This window comes from Syngnathoides biaculeatus, chromosome 9, assembly GCF_019802595.1.
Source record: "Syngnathoides biaculeatus isolate LvHL_M chromosome 9, ASM1980259v1, whole genome shotgun sequence".
Lineage (NCBI taxonomy): Eukaryota > Metazoa > Chordata > Actinopteri > Syngnathiformes > Syngnathidae > Syngnathoides > Syngnathoides biaculeatus.
In genome coordinates this window covers 13,964,435-13,985,970 of record NC_084648.1, presented here as the reverse complement: position 1 = coordinate 13,985,970, position 21,536 = coordinate 13,964,435, and the positions used below count along the sequence as shown (strand labels likewise).

The 21,536-nt window shown below is 44.1% G+C and overlaps 1 protein-coding gene and 1 pseudogene across 1 annotated transcript in view; one reads left to right on the top strand and one right to left on the bottom strand.

Annotated features, from left to right (window-relative positions):
• Positions 1–21,536, top strand: part of fbxo41 (F-box protein 41) — a 47,343-nt gene that overhangs the window by 14,764 nt on the left and 11,043 nt on the right. The window contains exons 4-7 of the mRNA XM_061830578.1: positions 9,204–9,408; positions 13,585–13,658; positions 16,356–16,744; positions 20,248–20,486. Of these exons, the coding sequence (XP_061686562.1) occupies positions 9,204–9,408; positions 13,585–13,658; positions 16,356–16,744; positions 20,248–20,486 (907 nt within the window). The remainder of the gene's footprint in view (positions 1–9,203; positions 9,409–13,584; positions 13,659–16,355; positions 16,745–20,247; positions 20,487–21,536) is intronic.
• On the bottom strand, positions 4,060–4,179 carry LOC133506824 (5S ribosomal RNA; annotated as a pseudogene).

Below are 21,536 nucleotides of genomic sequence, written 5' to 3'. Positions count from 1 at the left end.
TTTATTTTTTGGACGTAGACTGAAAACGACTTTGAAGACAGCATTATTGATAAAGAAACATAAACGTTTTAGATTAACGGGCATCTCTGAACTCTGAACCCGGCCAGCGACCCTTGCCCTTGAGAGTTGAGCGCGCTAGCATAGTAGGCCAACGAACCAAAACCCGGGCTTCCAAGCCACTGATTATTGTCAGAGAATGAGCTAGGCGAAACTAAGCTATTCTTGCAGAGCTAAGCTACCTTGCAACTAGTTTTTCCAGATACAAGCCGTCATTCAGTCAATTTTTTGGGGGGATACGAGCACTAGCACTATACTCACTCAAATCACTTTACAATTGACAGCACTTTCGTGAAAATAAAAGAGGCTCCAAATTGTTTAATGCTGCTCCCACTTGAAGTTTACTGTCAAACTAAACATAGAACAAAAATTATTACACGTTGTGTATTTAAAATGACTGAAAACTGCCCAAAGAAAGGCTCCGCGCGCTGTTAACAAGCAGAGGAAAACGGCGTTAACATGCTAACAATAAGCATCGATAGTCTCTGTTTTGGAACCTTGCTTTTTTTTGTAAGAAATGGATTTGTATACAAATGGTTGCGCAACACATGTGGACAGGTAATATCATCATACTCACAGGCTATTTTTCTTAATCATTTGTGAGTAAAAGAATGATATCATTCCAGCGAATGAAGCCACTGAAAATAGTGACGACGTGAGTATTGACAAACAAAGAAGAGCCATCCCAACGAATTAAATTCAGCTGTTAAGACACCGCAGCAGATGAAAGCTAATAAGACTCAATGTTTGTCCGCAAGTCCTTAGCTTGCAAAAAAACGCGTGAAGCAAACTTTCATTTGCGTTTGGCTTTTTCGGGTGTCCGAATACTTTTCTCCGCATGGCGTTTGTCTGATTGTCCGTTTTTTCTCCGGGCTGCTCCACGAGCTGGCTCGTATTTCAGGTTCTGTAAATAGAAGGCTCGGTTGGACGTGAATCACTCGGTGTGCTGATGGATGTCGTTTCTGGACATGAATCTGATGAACGTGTTGGAAGTGGTCGAAGTGTGACCTGGACCAAACATTTGTTTTTATTGAATCGCATCCCAGAAGTATTTGCTGTGTTACGCAGAGAGAGAGAGAACAAAATGTATTACTCAATTAAACATTTCAAGTCTAGTCTAGTAGACTTTATAAAGTATATGTACGTGAATCAGGCGTTACGGTTGGCTCAGCTGGTAAAGCGTTGGCCTCACAGTTCTGAGATCCCGGGTTCAATCGCGTTCCCGCCTGTGTGGCGTTTGCATGTTCTCCCTGTGCCTGCGTGGGTTTTCTCCGGGCACTCCGGTTTCCTCCCACATCCCAAAAACATGCAACATGAATTGAATACTCTAAATTGCCCCTAGATGTGATTGTGAGTGCGGCTGTTTGTCTCGAAGTTCCCTGCGATTGGCTGGCGACCAGTTCAGGGTGCACATCGCCTACTGCCCGTTGACAGCTGGGATAGACTCCAGCACTCCCCTGCGACCCTTGTGAGGATAAGCGGCAAAGAAAATGGATGGCTGGAAGTTTGCCCACAGTGAAAGCGTGCGTATAAGTGCCCTGTGATTGGCAGGCGACCAGTTCAGGGTGTACCCCGCCTCCTGCCCGTTGACAGCCGGGATAGGCGCTAACACTCCCGTGACCCTCGTGAGGATAAGCGGCAAAGGAAATGGATGGATGGAAGTTTATCCACAGTGAAAGCGTGCGTGTCGATGGTCGTTTGTCTATAAGTGCCCTGTGATTGGCAGGCGACCAGTCCATGGTGCACTCGTCTCTGGTGCGAGGTCACCTTGGGATAGGCTGCAGCTCACCCACAATAATAATGAGGACAAGTCCAATAGAAAATGGATGGATTTGTTTTAAAAAAAGAAATGAATAAATCTTACAAGGAACTCATTTGTACTCTCCCTGGACAGTTTATTAGTTACACATGCAGACGTTAATGAGGGCCAAAGCGAGGAAATGCGGCCGTTTCAAAGATGAACCAGGCGAGGCTTCCTCCTTCTTCTCTCTCACTCAGTTCTCTGTCTCTTTCTCTCCGGGGAGAAGCTGGCAGTCAAACAGCGAGACCATTCACATTCCAAAAGTACGGCGCGGCAAAACAAAGACGGAAAAAAGAGCGTCACCGTCGGCGCGCGTTCGGCCGAGGCCGTGACGAAGCATTCCTTAACGGACACACGGCGTCTGTGAAAAGCCACTGGGTGTAACGCCGCTTTAACAGACTCACAATGGTTGCCGCCGGAGAGGGAAAAATGCTCCAAATGTGGGTTGCTAGGCGACGACGGGACACTCGCGCAAAGCCCCTCGAGTGGCGGTGTTCAGAAGTAGGTGGCAAATCGGCTGAAGACTGATACATTGTCCGTTACTCGGGCGTTGTTTTTAAAAAAAAAAAAAAAAAAAAGCAGGCTAGCATCTGAGCTTGCATTTTCCGTCTTTACCGTATGCAAAGCATATTGACTCAGCTCAGAAAAATGCATCACCAACACAGTCTCCTGCCCCCGCCCCCCGTTGCAGATACAAGCAATCATTCTTTATGGGTTTTTATAGTAAACATCAGCAACTCAACTTACAAGTGTCGCTCGGCAGTTTTTGGCGTCCCGAGTCGTGAGCAAAAATTTCCGTTGCTAACGCTAAATGGTAGCAAAGGACGTCACAATCCAGCAGATAATGAATTCTCTTAAAAAACTCGACCAAGTACATACTTAATATTCCCATTATCTCTGGTGAAGTTTCAACATATAACAGAGAATTTTACACGTTGTGGATTTAATCAACCCACACGATCCAAAACGCCATAGCCAGGCTAACGAAACTAGCATTGATTTTACGATGGTTATTACCCTTGAAGCAACAGATAGTAGAACACAAACGGAAACGCGGATTGTATTTTGATACATTCGTTGCTTGCAATTGTTTGGATGTGTTCATTTGCATTTGAATAAGCCTTATTATGCATCCATTTCCTTCACCGCTTATCCTCACGAGGGTCACGGGGAGTGCTGGAGCCTATCCCAGCTGCCAACGGGCAGGAGGCGGGGTACACCCTGAACTGGTTGCCAGCAAATCGCAGGGCACATCGAAACAAACACTCACAATCACACCTAGGGGCAATTTAGAGTGTCCAATTAATGATGCATATTTTTGGAATGTGGGAGCAAACCGCAGTGCCCGGAGAAAACCCACGCGGGCTTGGGGAGAACATGCAAACTCCACACAAGCGGGTCCGGGATTGAACCCGGGACCTTAGAACTGTGAGGCCAATGCTTTACCAGCTGATCCACCGGGCCGCCCAAGCCTAATTATGTGCTATGTAATTTGTTGTAAATTATAGTTATACTTTGTTTGCTTGTTTAAAGCGTGTAAGAGGTGTAAAACTATAGAAGAAAATCCTTTTGTTTTGTTTTTTATGTCGTCTCCTTGGGGCCGATAACCGAGGACCGATTAGCGAGTTTCATTACCGTCATTTCCGGCCTATAAGCCGCGACTTTTTTCACACGCTTTCAACCCTGCCGCTAATGCGGTGATGCAGCTAATTTGTGCATTTTTTTTCTAATGGCCGCAAGGGGGCCCTCGAACGGAAAAGGTAAGAGTGAGACCGGTGGAATATATGTGCCAAGGAAGTGACTTTTACCGGCCCGGCCCTTTTACCGCTGCACTAGCGTGTTACTCCCGTGTCTTAGTAATTTTTACTGGTATGTTTTTTTTAAACTGGCTCAATTTGCATGGCGCTACCACTAACGTTAGCGCGGCGTAGTGTTAGCATTAAACTCTCTGTGTATCATCTTTCTCTGTAAATATCTCGTGGTTCAATGTGGGCACTTGCGGCTTTTACACAGCTGCGGCGTATTTATGTACCAAACGGTATTTCCTTTACACAGGTGCGCTCTTCTTCTTTTCCTTTCGGCTTGTCCCGTTAGGGGTCGCCACAGCGTGCCATCTTAGATGAACGCATATATTTGTTCGGCACAGTTTTACGCCGGATGCCCTTCCTGATGCAACCCCTTTGCATTTAGTCGGGGAGAGAGGTTTACAGCACCTTGGTATTCCCAGGCGGTCTCCCATCCAAGTACTAACCAGGGCCAAACCCGCTGAGGTTCCGAGATCTGACGAGATCGGGCATTCTCAGGGTAGCGTGGCCGTAAGCTAAAACCAGGTGCGCTCTGTCGGCCGGGAATTATGGTATAGTGCTGCTTTTTTTTCACAGCGCTGTAGCCACAACCGTCAGAGCAATCCGGTTCGTCCTTGACAATTGCACCATGTTGTTTGCGGTTCAGTTAAAAAAAAAACAAAATGTGCCTCCAGATTTCGGTTCCTGCAGTTGTTTCCGTCGCGAGTTGGTTAAGAGTGCGACGCTCAATCTTGAATTGCGGGCTTTATGGTTTTTTTTTTTTTTTTACGATTTTTCAATTCAGTATCAATCGAGCGCATCGCTCGGCCCGCACAGCTCGTTTGCACACAGCTACATCTCTCTTTCAGGGCCTTCCAGTCAATCATCTGCGTCCCATTTAAATATTAATGCATCGTCGTCGTCGTCATAAAGTTGCGGACAGCGTTGGCGGCAACGGTGAAAGGATGTTAATTAGCATTCAAAGAGAACGTCTCCTTCAGAAGATGCCGTGCCTCATTATTCAGGCGAGGCGTCTACATTGGACCCGAACGAGTTCGCGACGAGAGGACCGCGAACGGTGCGCTAATTAGCAGTGCCTGGACGCTTTTCTAATCAATATGGCTTCAAATCTCATAACATAACTATTGAATTGTAAAGAAAGGCCACTCGGAAAATACAATTCTGCACCAGAAACTCAATTATTACCAATATTTCAAATAGAGATGAAGCAATTTTAATTAGGAACAATATGAACGTATTCTGGACAGCACTGCGACTAGTGGTTAACATGTCTGCCTCACCGCTCTGAGGTTCTCTGTTCAAATCCCACTTCTGGCATTCCACCAGCGGGATGACTTGTTCTCCCCCGTACCTGCGTGGATACTTTTTTTTTCTGGCTACTTCAGCTTCCTTCCATGTTCCAAATATCAAACGACAAAATCCCGCTCAAAAACTGCAATACAAGTGTAACTACTGCAGTAAGATGGCAGCCCAGCATCCCATTGTCCATAGAAACACGTTTAACCTTGAGGTTTTATGTCTGAGCTGATGCGTATGCGCACACGGGCGCGAGCATGCGTGACTGAAGATTGACAGTGTTTGTCCATGGATACGTTCCGTGGTAAAACATTGGTGACATACTGGAGTGTGTATAAACTGTTTTGCGTGAATGTAATTTTCCCTTAGGAACTAATGAAAATAAAATAATGTCACCCATTGTGAAGCTTTCTCCATTATAAACCAAATTATTATCTTGTGTGTATATATAGGGGAACCACTTTTGAGGACTATTTTGCATCCATTCTTAGTACTGTTGTTCTGTTTAGCACCAACCATGACCCGGTAGCACCAAAACCAAAGACCCGTCGCAACGAGCTTTGATGGTCTATGAATCTTGAATGGACTCCATCATTCTTTTTTTAGAATCGTGAGTGTCTGATATCACCTTCCTAAAGAACGACGCAGTACTCAACCTCTCAAATTTACGGTGGTGTACAATCGTGCAATATAGAACCAGGAATACAATATAGAACCATTTTTACTTCATTGTTTGATTTTTTTCCATCATTTAACAACAGAATCATTGTTTTTTTAAAAAATATGAATACCGTAATTTCCGGACTATAAACCTCGACATTAGTCACATGCTTTCAATGCAAGTTTAATGTACCTTTGTGCTTTGTGCGTAAATAAAATTAGCGTGACCAGACAAACAAAATGCAAGAAGAAATGCATATGACGCAGCTTTCAAGTTAAAAAGCAATCGAGCTGGCCGATAAAGAAGGAAACAGAGCCGCTCCGCGTAAACTCGCCATAAATGAATCGATGGTGAGACGTTGGAAAAGGAACCGCAGCGGGAAGAATGGGAGCAATGTAAAAAGACAAAAAAAGCTTTCAGAGGTAATAAAAGCAGGTAGCCTGAACCGTGTTGCTGCTTTGTTACTGCCGTGTCTCAGTGACTTTTACCGGAATGTTTTTTTTACCCATTCCTGTTAGTGCTGTGTTACTACTGCGTAAAGAAAAGCCAAGGTATATTGTGAAAACTTTGAAAACTCTTTCTGTGTACCGTCTTTCTTTGTAAATATCTCATGTTTCAATGTGGGCACGTGCGGCTTATAGACGGGCGCGGCTTGTGTATGTTCAAAATAGTTTTTCCTTGAAAAATGTACTGGGTGAGGCTTATAATCAGGTGCGGCTTATAGTCCAGAAATCACAGTAGCTCATTCATTCACATACCACGAAAAAGGCGGGCAACGAGCTCCGGCGGTGGGCCGTGAGCCGAGCTTCGACGTCCGGGGAGGCCTTTAGCCGAGCTTCGGTCGGGGCGGAGGCCTTTAGCCTAGCTTTGGCGTCCGGGGCTAAGGAAGCGTGCGGCGGCGCGGCACGAGCTGTGGTTTCAGGCGGCGGAGGCTGTTAGCCCTGGACGCCAAAGCTAAGCTAAAGGCCTCCGCCACCACCGAAGCTCGGCTAAAGGCCTCCACTGCCAGAAAGCTTAGTTCGCGGCCCGCCGCCAGATTTCGCTCGTCAGTCTCCGCGTCATTCCCATCCGAAGAATCATCCGAATATTCAACATTAATTACAGCCACAGGTTCAAATCTGTATGAAAGTATTCCTCTGTCTTCCCGATCAACCGATACTGCTATTTCGTCATCAGATGAGGATAAATCTGAGAAATCGGCGCTGGGCATAAATGGTGTCCCATGTAAACGGGCCTTTGTTGCAGCATGTAACACGTCACATACGCCCACATAGGTCATGTGACTCCCGAAAATGGCAGCGCCTCTGAAAATTTGTAATTGTCGATAAAAATCTTCTTTAACATCACATTCTCAAAATAGGGTACGTATTCCGTGAGCTATTGGATACACTGTTCATGCAAAGCACTGGATTTCCCCTTTCAGCAATTTTCAATTTCCAATTTATTACCATCGCTTGGTGTAAATTCCTATATTTTTGTTGAAAACTCGGAACACTAATGAACTAAAACTACAGTGGACCATTCGCACCGAGTAAATGATCCCCATTGCAGCTATCACAAACAAACGAGAAATACTGTAATGTAAATTTGCAGTGGAGGGGGGAATTTATTAAGGCACTCTAAATGATTTGGTAACAAGGCTTCGATCGCTTTCATTGTTGTGCAAATGAGACAAACAGCGTGTAAATGCTAAAATAATCGCGCCGGCTTCAACGCGCTTTTAAAACATGGCTGAATATCATAGCGATCGGCGGATATTACGCAAGCGAGCCCCCGAGGGACCAGTGAATGCTTGACACGCTCAAGGCTCGCACAACTAATGAGGTAGGCGTTATCTTCGAGATACGCGCCGCGATTCATCTAACCCGAGCGTTACCGTCTCTAGAAAGGCAGAATTTTGGTGAAACGGATCTTTTTCGCTGGAGTGTGCGGGTGTGCCTAGTATTGCGGCCGGTGTATTTTAAAATACTCCGTTCGAGGAAGAGAAGAGCTCGGAAACGGTTGTCAGCTGCGCACAAGCACGCACGGCAGATGGGAGTGACAGTTGAGATGGATGAAATGGGCTTTGTCTTACACACAAAGGCGGTTGCATCGTCTCAACCGGCGCAGACGTACACACATTCTCATCACCGATTGTTCCACATAGATATGAATCATGTTGCTCATCGTATAGGAAGAAATTAGCCGCTTTACGCCAATGGCTTGGCACCAATTGACCCCTCCGTGCTGGGCACTTAACCACGCCTCCTGAAGTGCCGTCACACCACGTGCGCTGACGTAAGACAAAGAGTAAAAATGGCAAATACAATACAATACAATACATTCTTAACTGAGAGAGACGCCATGCTTCTGATTTCATTCAATCGTTCACACGTAGCAATGTTACGCTAGCGAAGAACGTCTCATTCATTTATACGAGACGTGTATTAAAAATCAAATTTAGGGCATATCTTCGTGCAAACACAGTCTGGTTAAGCTTCGGCCGCGAGCCGGCAAGAAAGCGACACGTTTGTGCAGTCCGATCATCGCTAAATATCGCTCAACAAAGAATAAGTGTGTCAATCGTTCACACGTAGCAATGTTACGCTAGCGAAGAACGTCTCATTCATTTATACGAGACGTGTATTAAAAATCAAATTTAGGGCATATCTTCGTGCAAACACAGTCTGGTTAAGCTTCGGCCGCGAGCCGGCAAGAAAGCGACACGTTTGTGCAGTCCGATCATCGCTAAATATCGCTCAACAAAGAATAAGTGTGTCAATCGTTCACACGCAGCAGTGTTATGCTAGCGAAGAACGTCTCATTCATTTATACGAGACATGTATTGAAAATCAAATATAAGGCCTACCTTTGTGCAAACATATCTGTTCCGGTTGATATTAGATGGATTTAGTTGATGATGCGGTCTTCCACAAAGTTTGATCCATCGAAGGCATTTTTCGTACTGGGTCTTCGGTTTTGGAAAGGGTACGAATCGAACTCCACCAACTAGCCTTTCAGGATACCTGTCGTCACTATTACAAAGTCCGTGACTACACCTCTTAACCATATTTTTTGTTAAATAACCCAAATACGCGATAAAACGTTAACAAAACCTATACTGGACCATGCAATGTTGTCTGAGAAAATGGCGGGAGCAAAAAGGGGCTTTGGTTTATGCAGATCTCTGGCCTCTGATTGGTCAGTGACGCGGATTGCGCAATATCCACGGAGGGGTCAATTGAGTAACGATTGACAGATTGCGTCACTTTTTCATCGCGCATTTCCTCAAACGGATCTCCAGTACTCGTTTTTTGAGAGTTATCCGAGCCCTGCGGCACATTATTTTTAGCCCAAAGCGCCCCAATTTCGAGAAATATGTGTGACTCTTGCATAAGATCACCCTCGAAAGAGTCTGGGCCATACTCGGACGGATGATTTTTTGCTTTTTTTTGCAATGAGGAATCAAAGTATAGTAGGACTGTAGTTTATAAAGTCGTGTTCAGGGACAAAAAAAAAAGGGGGTTGAAAATTTCGGGTGGGGAGTGGGCTGTGTTAAAATAAAAGGTGTTAAAAATACCGTCTGTGTCTCCTCCGCCCTCAGGGAGGTGGCCCAGATCGACCAGTTCCTGCAGGAGACCGCGGCGCGCGAGGCCAACGCCAAAGTTCGCCTGCAGCAGTTCATCGAGGAGCTGCTGGACCGTGCCGACCGCGCCGAGAAGCAGCTGCAAATCATCAGCAGCTGCGGCACCACGCCCAACGGAAGCCTGGGACGCTGCAGCCTACAGGGCAAGGGCAACGGACGCCAGGTACACCCGCGTCATTTGGATTGTATCTGTCCATCCATTTTCTGAGCCGGTTGTCCTCACGAGTCCCGGAGCCTATCCCAGCTGTCAAGGGGCAGGAGGCGGGGTACACCCTGACCTGGTCGCCAGCCAATCACAGGGCACGTCGAGACAAACAGCCGCACTCACAATCACACCTCGGGGCAATTTTAGAGCGTCCAATTAATGGTTTTTGGGATGTGGGCGGAAACCGGAGTGCCCGGAGAAAACCCACGCAGGCAGGAGGAAAACGTGCAAACTCCACTCAGGCGGAACTGTGAGGACGACGCTTTCAAGATGAGCCACTGTGCCGCCGGATTATATTTTTTATATTACATTTTGCCAAGCACGTATCCAATTGAATTTTGTTGAAATGAACAATTCACGAGGTCATAAATGTGACCTGAACCAAAATGATTAAGGGCAAACATGAAATATAAGTCGCACCGGTTATCCGTTTGAATAAAATTAGTCTAGTGTATGTAAGTCGGAAGCTACCATGTTAAAATATTGCCATCTGGAGCCAATGGGTCCATATTCCCCAACAAAAGTATTTTATTATTTTTATTTTATTTATTTATTACTAATATGTATTTTTAATATTATTGTAAACTTACTAGAAAAAAAAATCATGTGACAAAAAGGTTGAATTCTACATGAGTGGAAAATTTAATATTATGAGAAACAAGCTAAATTTTACCCTTCAATAAGGTTGTCATTGAAATGCAATTTAGATACAATGACAATATTTTAATGATAATAGAGAAGAAAAATGTGTGTAAAATAATGGATGAAATATGAAAAGACAAGAGTCAGAAATTTCTGAGAGTTAAAATGTAATATGACCCGAAAAGTATATTTTATCAGAACAAAGTTGGAATATTATGAGACAAAAGTTAAACATTTTATATTATTATTATCATCATTATTTGTGATAATGATAAAAATGTATGATAACAATAATAATGTATGGTTATGCTAATAATGTATGATGATAATAATAATGTATGATAGTGATACTAATGTATGATAATGATACTAATGTATGATAGATAGATAGATAGATAGATAGATAGATAGATAGATAGATAGATAGATAGATAGATAGATAGATAGATAGATAGATGGATGGATGGATGGATGGATGGATGGATGGATGGATGGATGGATGGATGGATGGATGATGGATGGATGGATGGATAGATAGATAGATAGATAGATAGATAGATAGATAGATAGATAGATAGATAGATAGATAGATAGATATAGATAGATAGATAGTAGATAGATAGATAGATAGATAGATAGATAGATAGATAGATAGATAGATAGATAGATAGATAGATAGATGCTTGTTTGTTTCATTGATTAAAAGGCAACAGCCGTGTCGCATATTTGGAGCATCATCCAGAAGAAAGATCGAGAGAGCGAGGCCACCTGCTCCGTTGCACAGATGGATGCGTTTCCGTGGAAACCAGTTCTTGCCTCTCATTCAAGGTTGTGAGATGATTTTCGACATGATGTAACACGCTACAGATCTGCCATCGACTAAACAGCGCGCCCATCTCGAGCCACCCCGCATTAATCGCCACTTGGGGGCCGCAACGACAGTGTAAAATAGTCGTCGAACGGCTACTATTGCTTTCGACACAACAGGGCGGACCAAGTCGGCGTCTGACGCTAACACGGCCGTCCGGCCTCTTTTGAGAGGGAAAATCTGCGTGTTTATATCAGCCCCTCTTTGTGTGGCATTTATACACAAGGGAAGAGTGGAAAACACCCAACAATGTGAACAAGGCTTCAGTTATTACTCTGATATTACCGAGCAAGTCGGCAAATAGCAAATTTCTACTTCATCCTCTCGTCCACTGTCAGAATTGATTATCCATAAGAGTGTAGAAAAGGATGAATACCGATACCAACGTTTAAATGCAAGCTAAACGTTGCTCTTTACTTGCTTTTCTTCTGTCCATATCTTTATAACTATGTACAATAGCTATATGCTGAACTAGTTGGTATTTGTGAATTTATTTCATGAAACTCCAACTTCCTGATGGTCACTCCTCACTAAGCAGTTTGGTGTTTTACCGTATGTATGAGTTAAGGTTTCTTTGTAAATAAATTCTGTGACATTATATTTAAATAACCAATAATAATGATAACTGGTGTGGAGGTGAGTAACTGCACTCAATCCTAAATTTAGACACTCGATGTAAAGTGGAAAAACTGAGTAATGGGACAGTTGACACCTTGTAAGAGTGTGAAGGGAAGCCCAGCGAAGTCATTCAGCCACACGCTCCCACGCACAGCTGACTCTATCGCGCTCAAACCTTCGTGGCATTAACAACAGCGCCCCCTACCTTCTCGGAGACTTAATCCCAACTACACCAAAATAAAGAAAAAGAAATAAGAATCTTATCTTACAAAAAATATTGCAGTTTATGGAGTAGTCTTAATTTTTTAAAGAAAAAAATTATGTCATGAATTGATAATTTTAGGATTTTTTTACAACAATAAAATATGTGCATTCCAGGGGGATTTCAATTTTGCTGGAGTAATATTACAATATTATGAGAAAACATTTTATATTTTGCTCACTAAAATAGCATTTTAACAAAAGTAAAGTAGTAATATTGTGAGTTTTTTTAATTTTAGAAGAATATTGTAGTGATTCTTCTTTTTTTACATCCATACATCAATTTTCTTTGCCACTTATCCTCACGAGGATCGCAGTGAGTGCTGGAGCCGATCCCAGCTGTCAACGGGCACGAGGCGGGGTACACCCTGAACTGGTCGCCAGCCAATCGCAGGGCACATCAAGATTTACAGCCGCACTCACAATCACACCTATGGGCTATTTAGAGTGTCCAATGAATGTTGCATCTTTTTGGGATGTGAGAGGAAACCGGAGTGCCCGGAGAAAACCCAGGCAGGCACGGGGAGAACATGCAAACTCCACGCAGGCGGGGCCGGGATTGAACCCGGGTCCTCAGTACTGTGAGGCCAACGCTTTACCAGCTGAGAACCGTGCCGCCTCTTTTTTCCTTTTTTTTTTTTTTTTTTTTTTTACATATATTTACATAATGCATACATTTATGGGAAATGATTGCAAATTTTTTCAAAAGTAAAATTATAATGAGATTGTTTTTAAATTTTCAAAATAAAGTTGTCATATCGAATGACACAATTTTATTATTATAATGGGGGAGAAAGTAAGCGACAATGATGCCATAATATAAACAAAGGTTTACATTTCAGAAGAAGAAAAAAATAACACTCCAAGAAAAAGTACATTTTGCGAGACTAAAACAGTAATATTGTGAAAACTAAGTAAAAGATTTTACTACCTCTTCTCACTTCGCCGGTATGCACGATTGTTACAACTCCAGTTATTCCCCAAAGATAAACATATTGATAAATTAAGCACTGCACAGCTTGAAGTCCTACTTCTTCATTTAAGAACATACTGCATGTAATACACCCGATGTCACCTTTGACCTGCTCCGCTGCGACCTCTGGCTGACCCGGCCGGAGTCAGCGGGCGGATCTTAAGATATGTTGTTGTTGTTGTTGTTGTTGGCAGTTGGCAGCGGTTCACATTCGCGTACTTTACTGTAGCTCCCAATCCAAAAGCTCCAGCGGCACAAAAACAGCTTCGGGCAAACGAGAGTGAAGGTCATCTTGTGCTCATGCCGTAAAAATAAGCTTCACGATGAGGCCTGCACTCGTGCTCCTGTAGCGCCATCTTCAGGTCAATTCGAATCAAATGACTCAAGTGTGTACTTATTAAGGAAGCAACAATGTTTCTATTATGCAATTGTACATTTTTCTTACTGCTGTGATACACGGGCTACCGCAGCCTGCATTACATGATGTGATGAAACCGCAAACCAGCGTTGCGGGTCATTATTATGCGGCAGTATGATTTAATGTTTAATAGTATTTAAAACATTCTAGCCACGGGGGAAGCAATTAACCACACAGCAGGAGAATAAAAGGTGTCTCCCGCCCACACGTAGCCCAGCATACACGAGCATAGGTTGTGACTAAATGCGCTTTTCTGTATGATTAAAATAATATTTTCCTTTATACCTTTTGTGTGTGTGTGTGTTTTTTTTTTTTTTTTTTTTAAATCATCGATGTTTTGATGATTGTCTGCAGAGGAACTCCAGCATCTCTGGAAGCACAAGAGGCATCTACCAAGCATCCGAAAGACGTTCCTCCCCAAGTACAGGGTAAGGTTTTTCTTCAATTTGCCACAATTGTCAGGAGAGTTTGCAAATTTAGAAAATGAAATTGCTTTTTTTTGGTCAGATTTGTTAAAACGCCGATATAGGCTCCTGGAAAGCATCATGGCAAGTAATTCTGACACGCCCTAAAATTTTTTGCGGTCCATCTTAACTACTCTTAACAACTGCACTGTTTTTGTAGAAGGTCCAGCTAAACGTTGCTTTTTACTTGCTTTTGTTTCTGTCTATATTGATATATATTTGTGTTTGTGCATGTGTGTGCGTGTGTATCTGTGGGTGTGTGTGTATGCGTGTGTGTGTTTATGTGTAATGAGCTATACTTCAAGCCAGTTGGTATTTTTGGATTTTTTTTTTTATAAAACTTTGACTGTGACCTGTGTGTTGGACAACGGCGTTTTGCTCATGTTCACTGCGTCACTCAGCAACTTGGCGATTTACCCTGCTCAGTCGTTACAACTTGTCAGTAGTACATAAATATGATCTGTAAAGAAAATCTGCAGTCTGCGGCCCCATCAGGCACATCTAATTCTTGATGTACAAATAACCACAGCGCCCGAGGAAAAACAACCAATGAGATACAGAAGGCGTGATTTTAATGGGTCAGCACAATACCACAGGGCTGTGACCGGTAATATGAGTTTATTCATGTAAAATTACTTATTAATTTTTGTCACACAATGACTTTCTTGTGTTTGGACTCAATAGGTGTAGTGATAACTTTTATTGTTGTATTTGTTTGACTTTAGTGTCATTTCATTGTATTTTTTTCTGTAGAGAATTATTTTTGTTCCCTCTTTATTGTATTAGTTTCTTCCACATTTTAAGGTGATAGTAAGAAACATCCATCCATTTTCTTTGCCGCTTATCCTCACTAGGGTCACGGGGAGTGCTGGAGCCTATCCCAGCTGTCAACGGGCAGGGGGCGGGGTACACCCTGAACTGGTTGCCAGACAATCGCAGGTCACATAGAGACAAACAGCCGCACTCACAATCACACCTAGGGGCAATTTAGAGTGTCCAATTCATGTTGCTTGTTTTTGGGACGTGGGAGGAAATCGGAGTGCCCGCAGGAAACCCACTCAGGCGGGGCCGGGATCAAACCCGGGTCCTCAGAACTGTGAGGCCAACGCTTTACCAGCTGATACACCGTGCCGCCTCGTAAGAAAAATCTAACATTAATAGAGCAGCTAGAGCTCAGCGTAAACTTTTGGTCTCCCGTGTCTGGAAATAAAAAGTGACGTCAGGCTGAGCCCACGTCACTTTTTCTTACCAAATGTAACCCAATCTGTCATTTACAAGGAGACGCTACGCACGATCTGTCTCGGTAACACTTTTGTCGTCTTCTGTCAGCGAAGAGTGCGACCGTACCAAACCGGTATATGTCGGGAATACACCGTGTCGCTTCACACGCTGATATCCGAATCACCGCGTGCAGTCCGACTGAGCCGCCAGGTGGGGCGCAAATGTTTCCTGTCGGGACGTCACACGCTTCCCGGCCACGAGTTAGTCACGGGCGACACACGCGGCGTGTCCGACAGCCTTCTGTCCCGGCGATGACTTCCCCGTCTTGGATTTACTGCGCAACTGTTCGCTGACCTCACTAGATATTTATACAACCGCCATAAGCCGATATTGCGTCAAATTCACACCGCGAGTGATTGCTATTTTTGGCATTTTGTACCACCAGTGCAAAGTTACATTTATGTATTTCCTCAAATGGGCGGCACGGTGGATCAGCTGTAAAGTGTTGGTCTCGCAGTTCTGAGGACCCGGGTTCGATCCCGGCCTGCCTGTGTGGAGTTTGCATGTTCTCCCCGTGCCTGCGTGGGTTTTCTCCGGGCACTCCGGTTTCCTCCCGCATCCCAAAGTCATACAACATTAATTGGACACTCTAAATTGCCCATAGGTGTGATTGTGAGTTCGGCTGTTTGTCTCGATGTGCCCTGCGATTGGCTGGCAACCAGTTCAGGGTGTACCGCGCCTCCTGTCCGATGACAGCTGGGCATTTCCTGCGACCCTTGTGAGGATAAGCGGCTAAGAAAATGGATAGGTAGATATATCCTCAAATTGTGGCCATCCCTCGAAGGTGACCCAATTAGTTGCTACGTGGCTCATCTGCTGAACAAAATAGACACCTCGCTTTTGCCGAGCAAGAAAAAAAAAATAGGAATGTGATAATATCTCAGTTCACATGTGCTATTTTTCACACATTAAAAGAGGCTTCATGCTATTTACATCCACTTCCTGTTGAGGTTGCCTGTTAAATCAAACATAAAATTAGGAGAATTATATGTTGCGCATGTGATGCCAAGACCAAAACTCTTTGCATACATCAGCCAATCAGAATGCTCACCCCCTCCCCAGTCCTTTTCTGTTAGCCAGAACTTTTCTGCCATCTTAGATTGTAACAGAAATCACAAAAAAACACAAATACTGTAGGTGAGTTTTCCAACAAATAGGTGAGTTTTTGAATAGCAAACGGCAAGGCTGATTTTCACCGTACAAGCAGTCGAAACGTCGTTCGGGCTCGGATGCTAACTAAAAAAACGCAACACCGTAACGGACTCTCTGGTGGATTAAAGTGTGGAGACCGAGCACTTGTTGGAAATGAGTTTCTGCATGCTCATGAGCTGCCAACATTTGGAGAATTCAAGCTGTTTATCTCGTCATTTGTCACTGCAGCGCCGCATCGGGTCGGATCAAGTCGGTCTCACAGGGTTCCGGCGGATACGACAGCGACAGCGTGGAGATGCACCCCATGGAGGATTGCCCCGAGGCTCAGTACTACCACATGCAGTGCCGCCTGAACGAGGCGGCCTACGAGCGCTCCCCCGGATGCGGCGGAGGGGGGAGGAACTGGGGGCTCCGCAAACAGGCCATCCAGAACTGGCAGCGGCGGCCTTACAGGAACAGCACCGAGGGCGAGGAGGGAGACGTGTCCGACGTGGGCTCTCGGACGACCGAGTCCGAAGTGGACATGTGGGAGCAGGAGAGGAGGGCGGTGGCGGAGGTGCAGCAGTCCGGCGCCCCCTATCCTTACCACGGCAGGGCTGCATATCGACCTAACGCAGGTAAAGCCTCTCGAAGGTCTACACTTTAATGGTCCCCCCCCCCATATATATATATATATATATATATATATATATATATATACACAGTATACATATCCAACAGAAGACACAAATGACCAAAATAATTTCAGTATATACCGTATAGTTTTTGTGACATTTTTGTTGGTTAGTGTGTGTCATGGGTGAGGGGCAGGACCAAAATGCAGAACTCCGAGGCAAGGACATGATGTTGCGGGTGGTTTTAATTCAGCCAGATATTTATCAGAAAATAAAATAGGTGTCTTGGGTTGGGGAACGCGATATGAAAGAAATCTATCAACTTTTTGTTGTCGCAGCAGGAGATGTTCACAACCACGTGTCCAGACTGCAAAAAAAATAAATAAATAAATCTCTTTAAGGATTTCTGAATCCTTTAATAATACCACATTTCTTTAAAAATCATTTTAATAAATGTTGCATTCCCTTTGGACAATTTTAACAGCAATCTTTTTTTTTCAACACCCTTTACAATAAAAATGTTGAAACAGTTAAATCTTTAAACATGGCAGAGGTAAAGAATGCTACTTAAAACTGATTATTTGCGTTCCCACATATGATTTATTAGTGATACATAATTAATAATCAGTCATGACAGAGCAAAAGTATTTTTTTAAGCCAATGATCAATTTTAATGAGCATCATTTTAGGTCAGCGTCAGGTGTGATTTGCTCCAGCTGACTTTTGGCAACCAGAACACATTTTTATTACTGTATCAAACACCTCCAAGCTACCAGATTTTTTCGGGGCGATGACTTCCTGTTTGGCATCCAATTTAAAGGTCAAGTGTCATCCCTATAAACATTCTAAAATAGATAGTGAAATGAAAAATACATATAACATTATCACTTCAATGTCTACACAAAAAAATAATTATGAGCGGAGAGTACGTCATCCATGCGCAAAGTTGCAGAAGTGTCATTCGACGACATCCAAGTGGTCGCCATATTGGCTGCATCTCCTGTCCGTGACGTCACCCCAGACATTCGCCATTGAAAACACGCAGTGCCACCGCCGCCGTCCGCGATGAACAACACCGTCGAGCCGGGGCGCTTTACTGTGTTGTCGTCGCACGTGGCTGAGTGCGGCACTGTCGGCAGCGGTCTTCCTTCGCCGGCGAGCCCGACGCCGTCCGATGCCCACATTGACACATTTAGAACGCCTGTCATACGTACGCGGATCTTTTGTTACGTTATGAGAGACCGATTACGTGGTCCGCTCCAAACTATTATTTTTTTTTTTAGTAGCTGTATACACGCCTACCTGTAATTTGGAACCCACAAAGCTCTCGTCCTTTGCACCCGTGCAATCCATTTTTCACGACGAACCGGGTCTCTTGCAAACTTATGAACTGCCATGTGCGTCACTTCCTGCTTCTTCTCGAAAACAAGTCCCTCGAGAGGATTTTCATGGCGGGAGTTACAAAAAGCTATATACTTCAAAATCATGTTGTGTGGTGAAAAAATGAATGGGCCCATTCCGGCAGCATTTTTTTCCAGTAATAACATCCTAAAAATCATGCATTTCATGACAGTGGCCCTTTAAAGTGCGACTGTCATGAAATGGATGATTTTTGGTATATTAATAGTGAAAACCCCACAGCCAATATGGTCCCATGTGTTTTTTTTAACCACAAAACATGATTTTGACGTAAAGGACTTTTTGTAACTCCCGCCATGAAAATCCTCTCAGGGATTTGCGTTGGAGAAGAAGCAGGAAGTGACGTACAGGACAGAGGCGCCCCCTTGTGGGCTCGTTTGTTTCCATTAGTTTTACCTCCAGGAAGGTAGCTCGTTGTTCCTTCGTGTTGGGCAAAATGCCGGCTCGTTGAATTGTTGGACATTGCTTGAACCCTTGGGAGAATGGATTTAGCCTTTATAAGTTTGCAAAAGACCCGCTTCGTTGTGAAAAATGGATTGCACGGGTGCAGAGGACAAGAGCTTCATGAGTTTCAAATGACAGGTAGGCAGTAATGCGCCCCGGCTCGACGGTGATCAACAAGTACTTTGAACATACCCCTAAAAGCAGCACGGCTCGGCTCCATTATATGCGACCACGGCGCAGAAAATCAGCCACAACGGCTGAGGCTCCGCGTTCGGCGGTCACCGTTGCTGCGCATCGAGCTTTGGGGACGGGGGCGGCTCTGAAGAACCCTACCGAGAATGCGTCCCTCAGCCGCGTGCGCGCATAAAGCGCCCCGGCTCGACTGTGTCGCTTGCTCAGTACTGCGGCGTCTGCGAACAACCCCCTAAAGCAGCCCGGCTCGGCTCGGCTCATAAGCCACACCGGCTTGCCGCGATGAGCCGCGATGGCTCATCTCCGCCGCGGAAGTGGATCGGACGGGGATGCGGTTTGGCCGTGATCGCATATCATCTGAATAAGGCTCGAAACAATAGTGTAATATTGCCCCGAGGGCTCGTAACAATCGTGTAATATTGCCACTGTAACCTCACTCGGTTGTGTGGTGTTCTCCTTTTCGAAAAGAGCTTCCGTCTCTCCCATAGTTAGGGTGCACCGCGTGTTTTCATTGGCGAATGTCCGGGTGACGTCGCGGATGGAGGACGCAGCCAATGTGGCTACCACTTGGATATCGTAGAATGACACTTCTGCAACTTTGCGCATAGATGACACGCTCTCCGCTCACATTTATTTTTTCGTATAGACATTGAAATGAATAATGTTATATGTATTTTTCATTACAATATCTATTTTAGAATGTTTATAGGGATGACACCTGCGCTTTAAAGACACAATAACATTTAGTGATTTATCCCCCCCCCCCAACATATCTCCATTAAGGCTGTAGAGTCAATCACATGAAGTTTAGTTGAGGACTCGTTTGAAGGTGACATCAAGAGTCAAAATTTGCTCCCATGTTGATATATATGACAAATTTGCATGACACCATGTCATACGCGACATGTTACTGGCGTGCCACTGACGTAGTTCTCCATACTGTGAGACAGCGTTGTCAGATGTTATCTATAATGTCGTACGCACGTTTCTTTGCCCAGCATATAACATGCAGTTTTTATTTAGTCCATTTGGCAGTCGTGAGTGGAGGCGGTGTGTGTGCGTGTGTGTCAGCGGCGGTTCACAGGCCCGATGGTTCGGAGCAGACGGCCTCGGAGGCCAAAGATGAAGATGAGTCACCGCCGAGCGATCTCCCATCGACGGCGAACCTTATTTTCGCTCGTCTTCCTTGACGGGCTGCACGCAAAGCAAAGCTGTTGGAATCGCTCCGCAAATGAATCCCTTCACACATATATTTACGTCCTCGGCTTCTGTACATCCGTTCCAAATGCGGCCCAATCTGGCGCGAACAGCACGCCGGCCGATTTCGTGAAGAAAATGGAATTTTTAAACGATGGGATTATAGGCATGGAGGAAAAATATGATGTGTGTCAGAAATGGGATCAATTCATGATTTCCTCGCTTTTTTTTTTTTTATTTTGTTTTGTCCGTAGGTCGATGTGAAGGCGTCTACAGCAAACCGTGCCGCCACGACAAGAGCCCGTCCAAATCCAACGAGGTGATCAGTCCGGAGATCCTGAAGATGCGCGCCGGCTTGTTTTGCATCTTCACCTACTTGGATACCAAAACGCTGCTGAGAGCTGCGGAGGTCTGCCGAGACTGGAAGTTCGTGGCCCGCCACCCGGCCGTGTGGACCAGAGTCTTGCTGGAGAACGCGCGCATTTCCTCCAAGGTCGGTTGTCGAGTAATACTTTGAAACGGTATTTGGATTTATGAATTGGGACATGCCATTATTCAACATCACACTCACTCATCATGTCAGTAGCGAGGCACGTTTGCAGGAAGCAATAAAAGGTCTTGATTGTTTCACTGCATGCTTTGAATGGGGACAAGTAGCGCCATCTGCTGGACAAATAAAGCAATAGGAAGCCAGATGCCCAAATTGAAGTTTTAATAAAGGAAATTAATGTCGCTGTCAATCATTGACGCCGCTCAAGGCCAAATTTTAATAATAATCAAGTACAGTGGAGCGCTGCTATTTACGAGGGACTGCGAATATCGAAAATCTACATTTAATTGACAACCATTAGAATTCCATTGAAAAAAAAGTTCTCCAAAAATGTCACAACTTCTACATGAGTAAAAATAAATAAATAAATAAATAAAAAACTGGCAATGAGTTTTTCTGAAACTGATAAGATTTTTTAAGACTCCAGTTCCATTTACGATACAATATTAACTATTTGATTCTTTATCGATTCTCAAATTTGTAGTTTGTCAAAGAAAAGACGCCCATGGAACTTGAAATAGGTTTTGAAAAATGATAAATGAATTAAAACAAAATGCTGGATATTATATTGAGGCTTGTTAATATAATATATAACCATTATAATTGAAGAAAAGTCATTAATGTGCCGTGGTGCTGATTGTGTACGTATGTTCCTGCATTGTAAACATACCCTGAACGCATCCTATCTATCTTGCAGCAAGTGTGACATATTTTTTGACATATATTCCCGTATTTTCTTCTGGGCTCCCCGAGCCGATTTTCAGATGTTTAATGACACGCCGGGTTCACTGCAAAACTAATCGCAAATCAAAAAAAATTACGCACATTGTACATTTAAAAATGAGAGCTTGTTTTAGAGTTTAACACTGAATGGAAAACCCTATTGGCAGGCTAGCTAAATTAGCATTCCCCGGTGGGATTACGTTCACGCACAAACTCATTAGAAACACATAGATACAGAAAATCTAACTTTTATCACTTTTCCTAATCTGT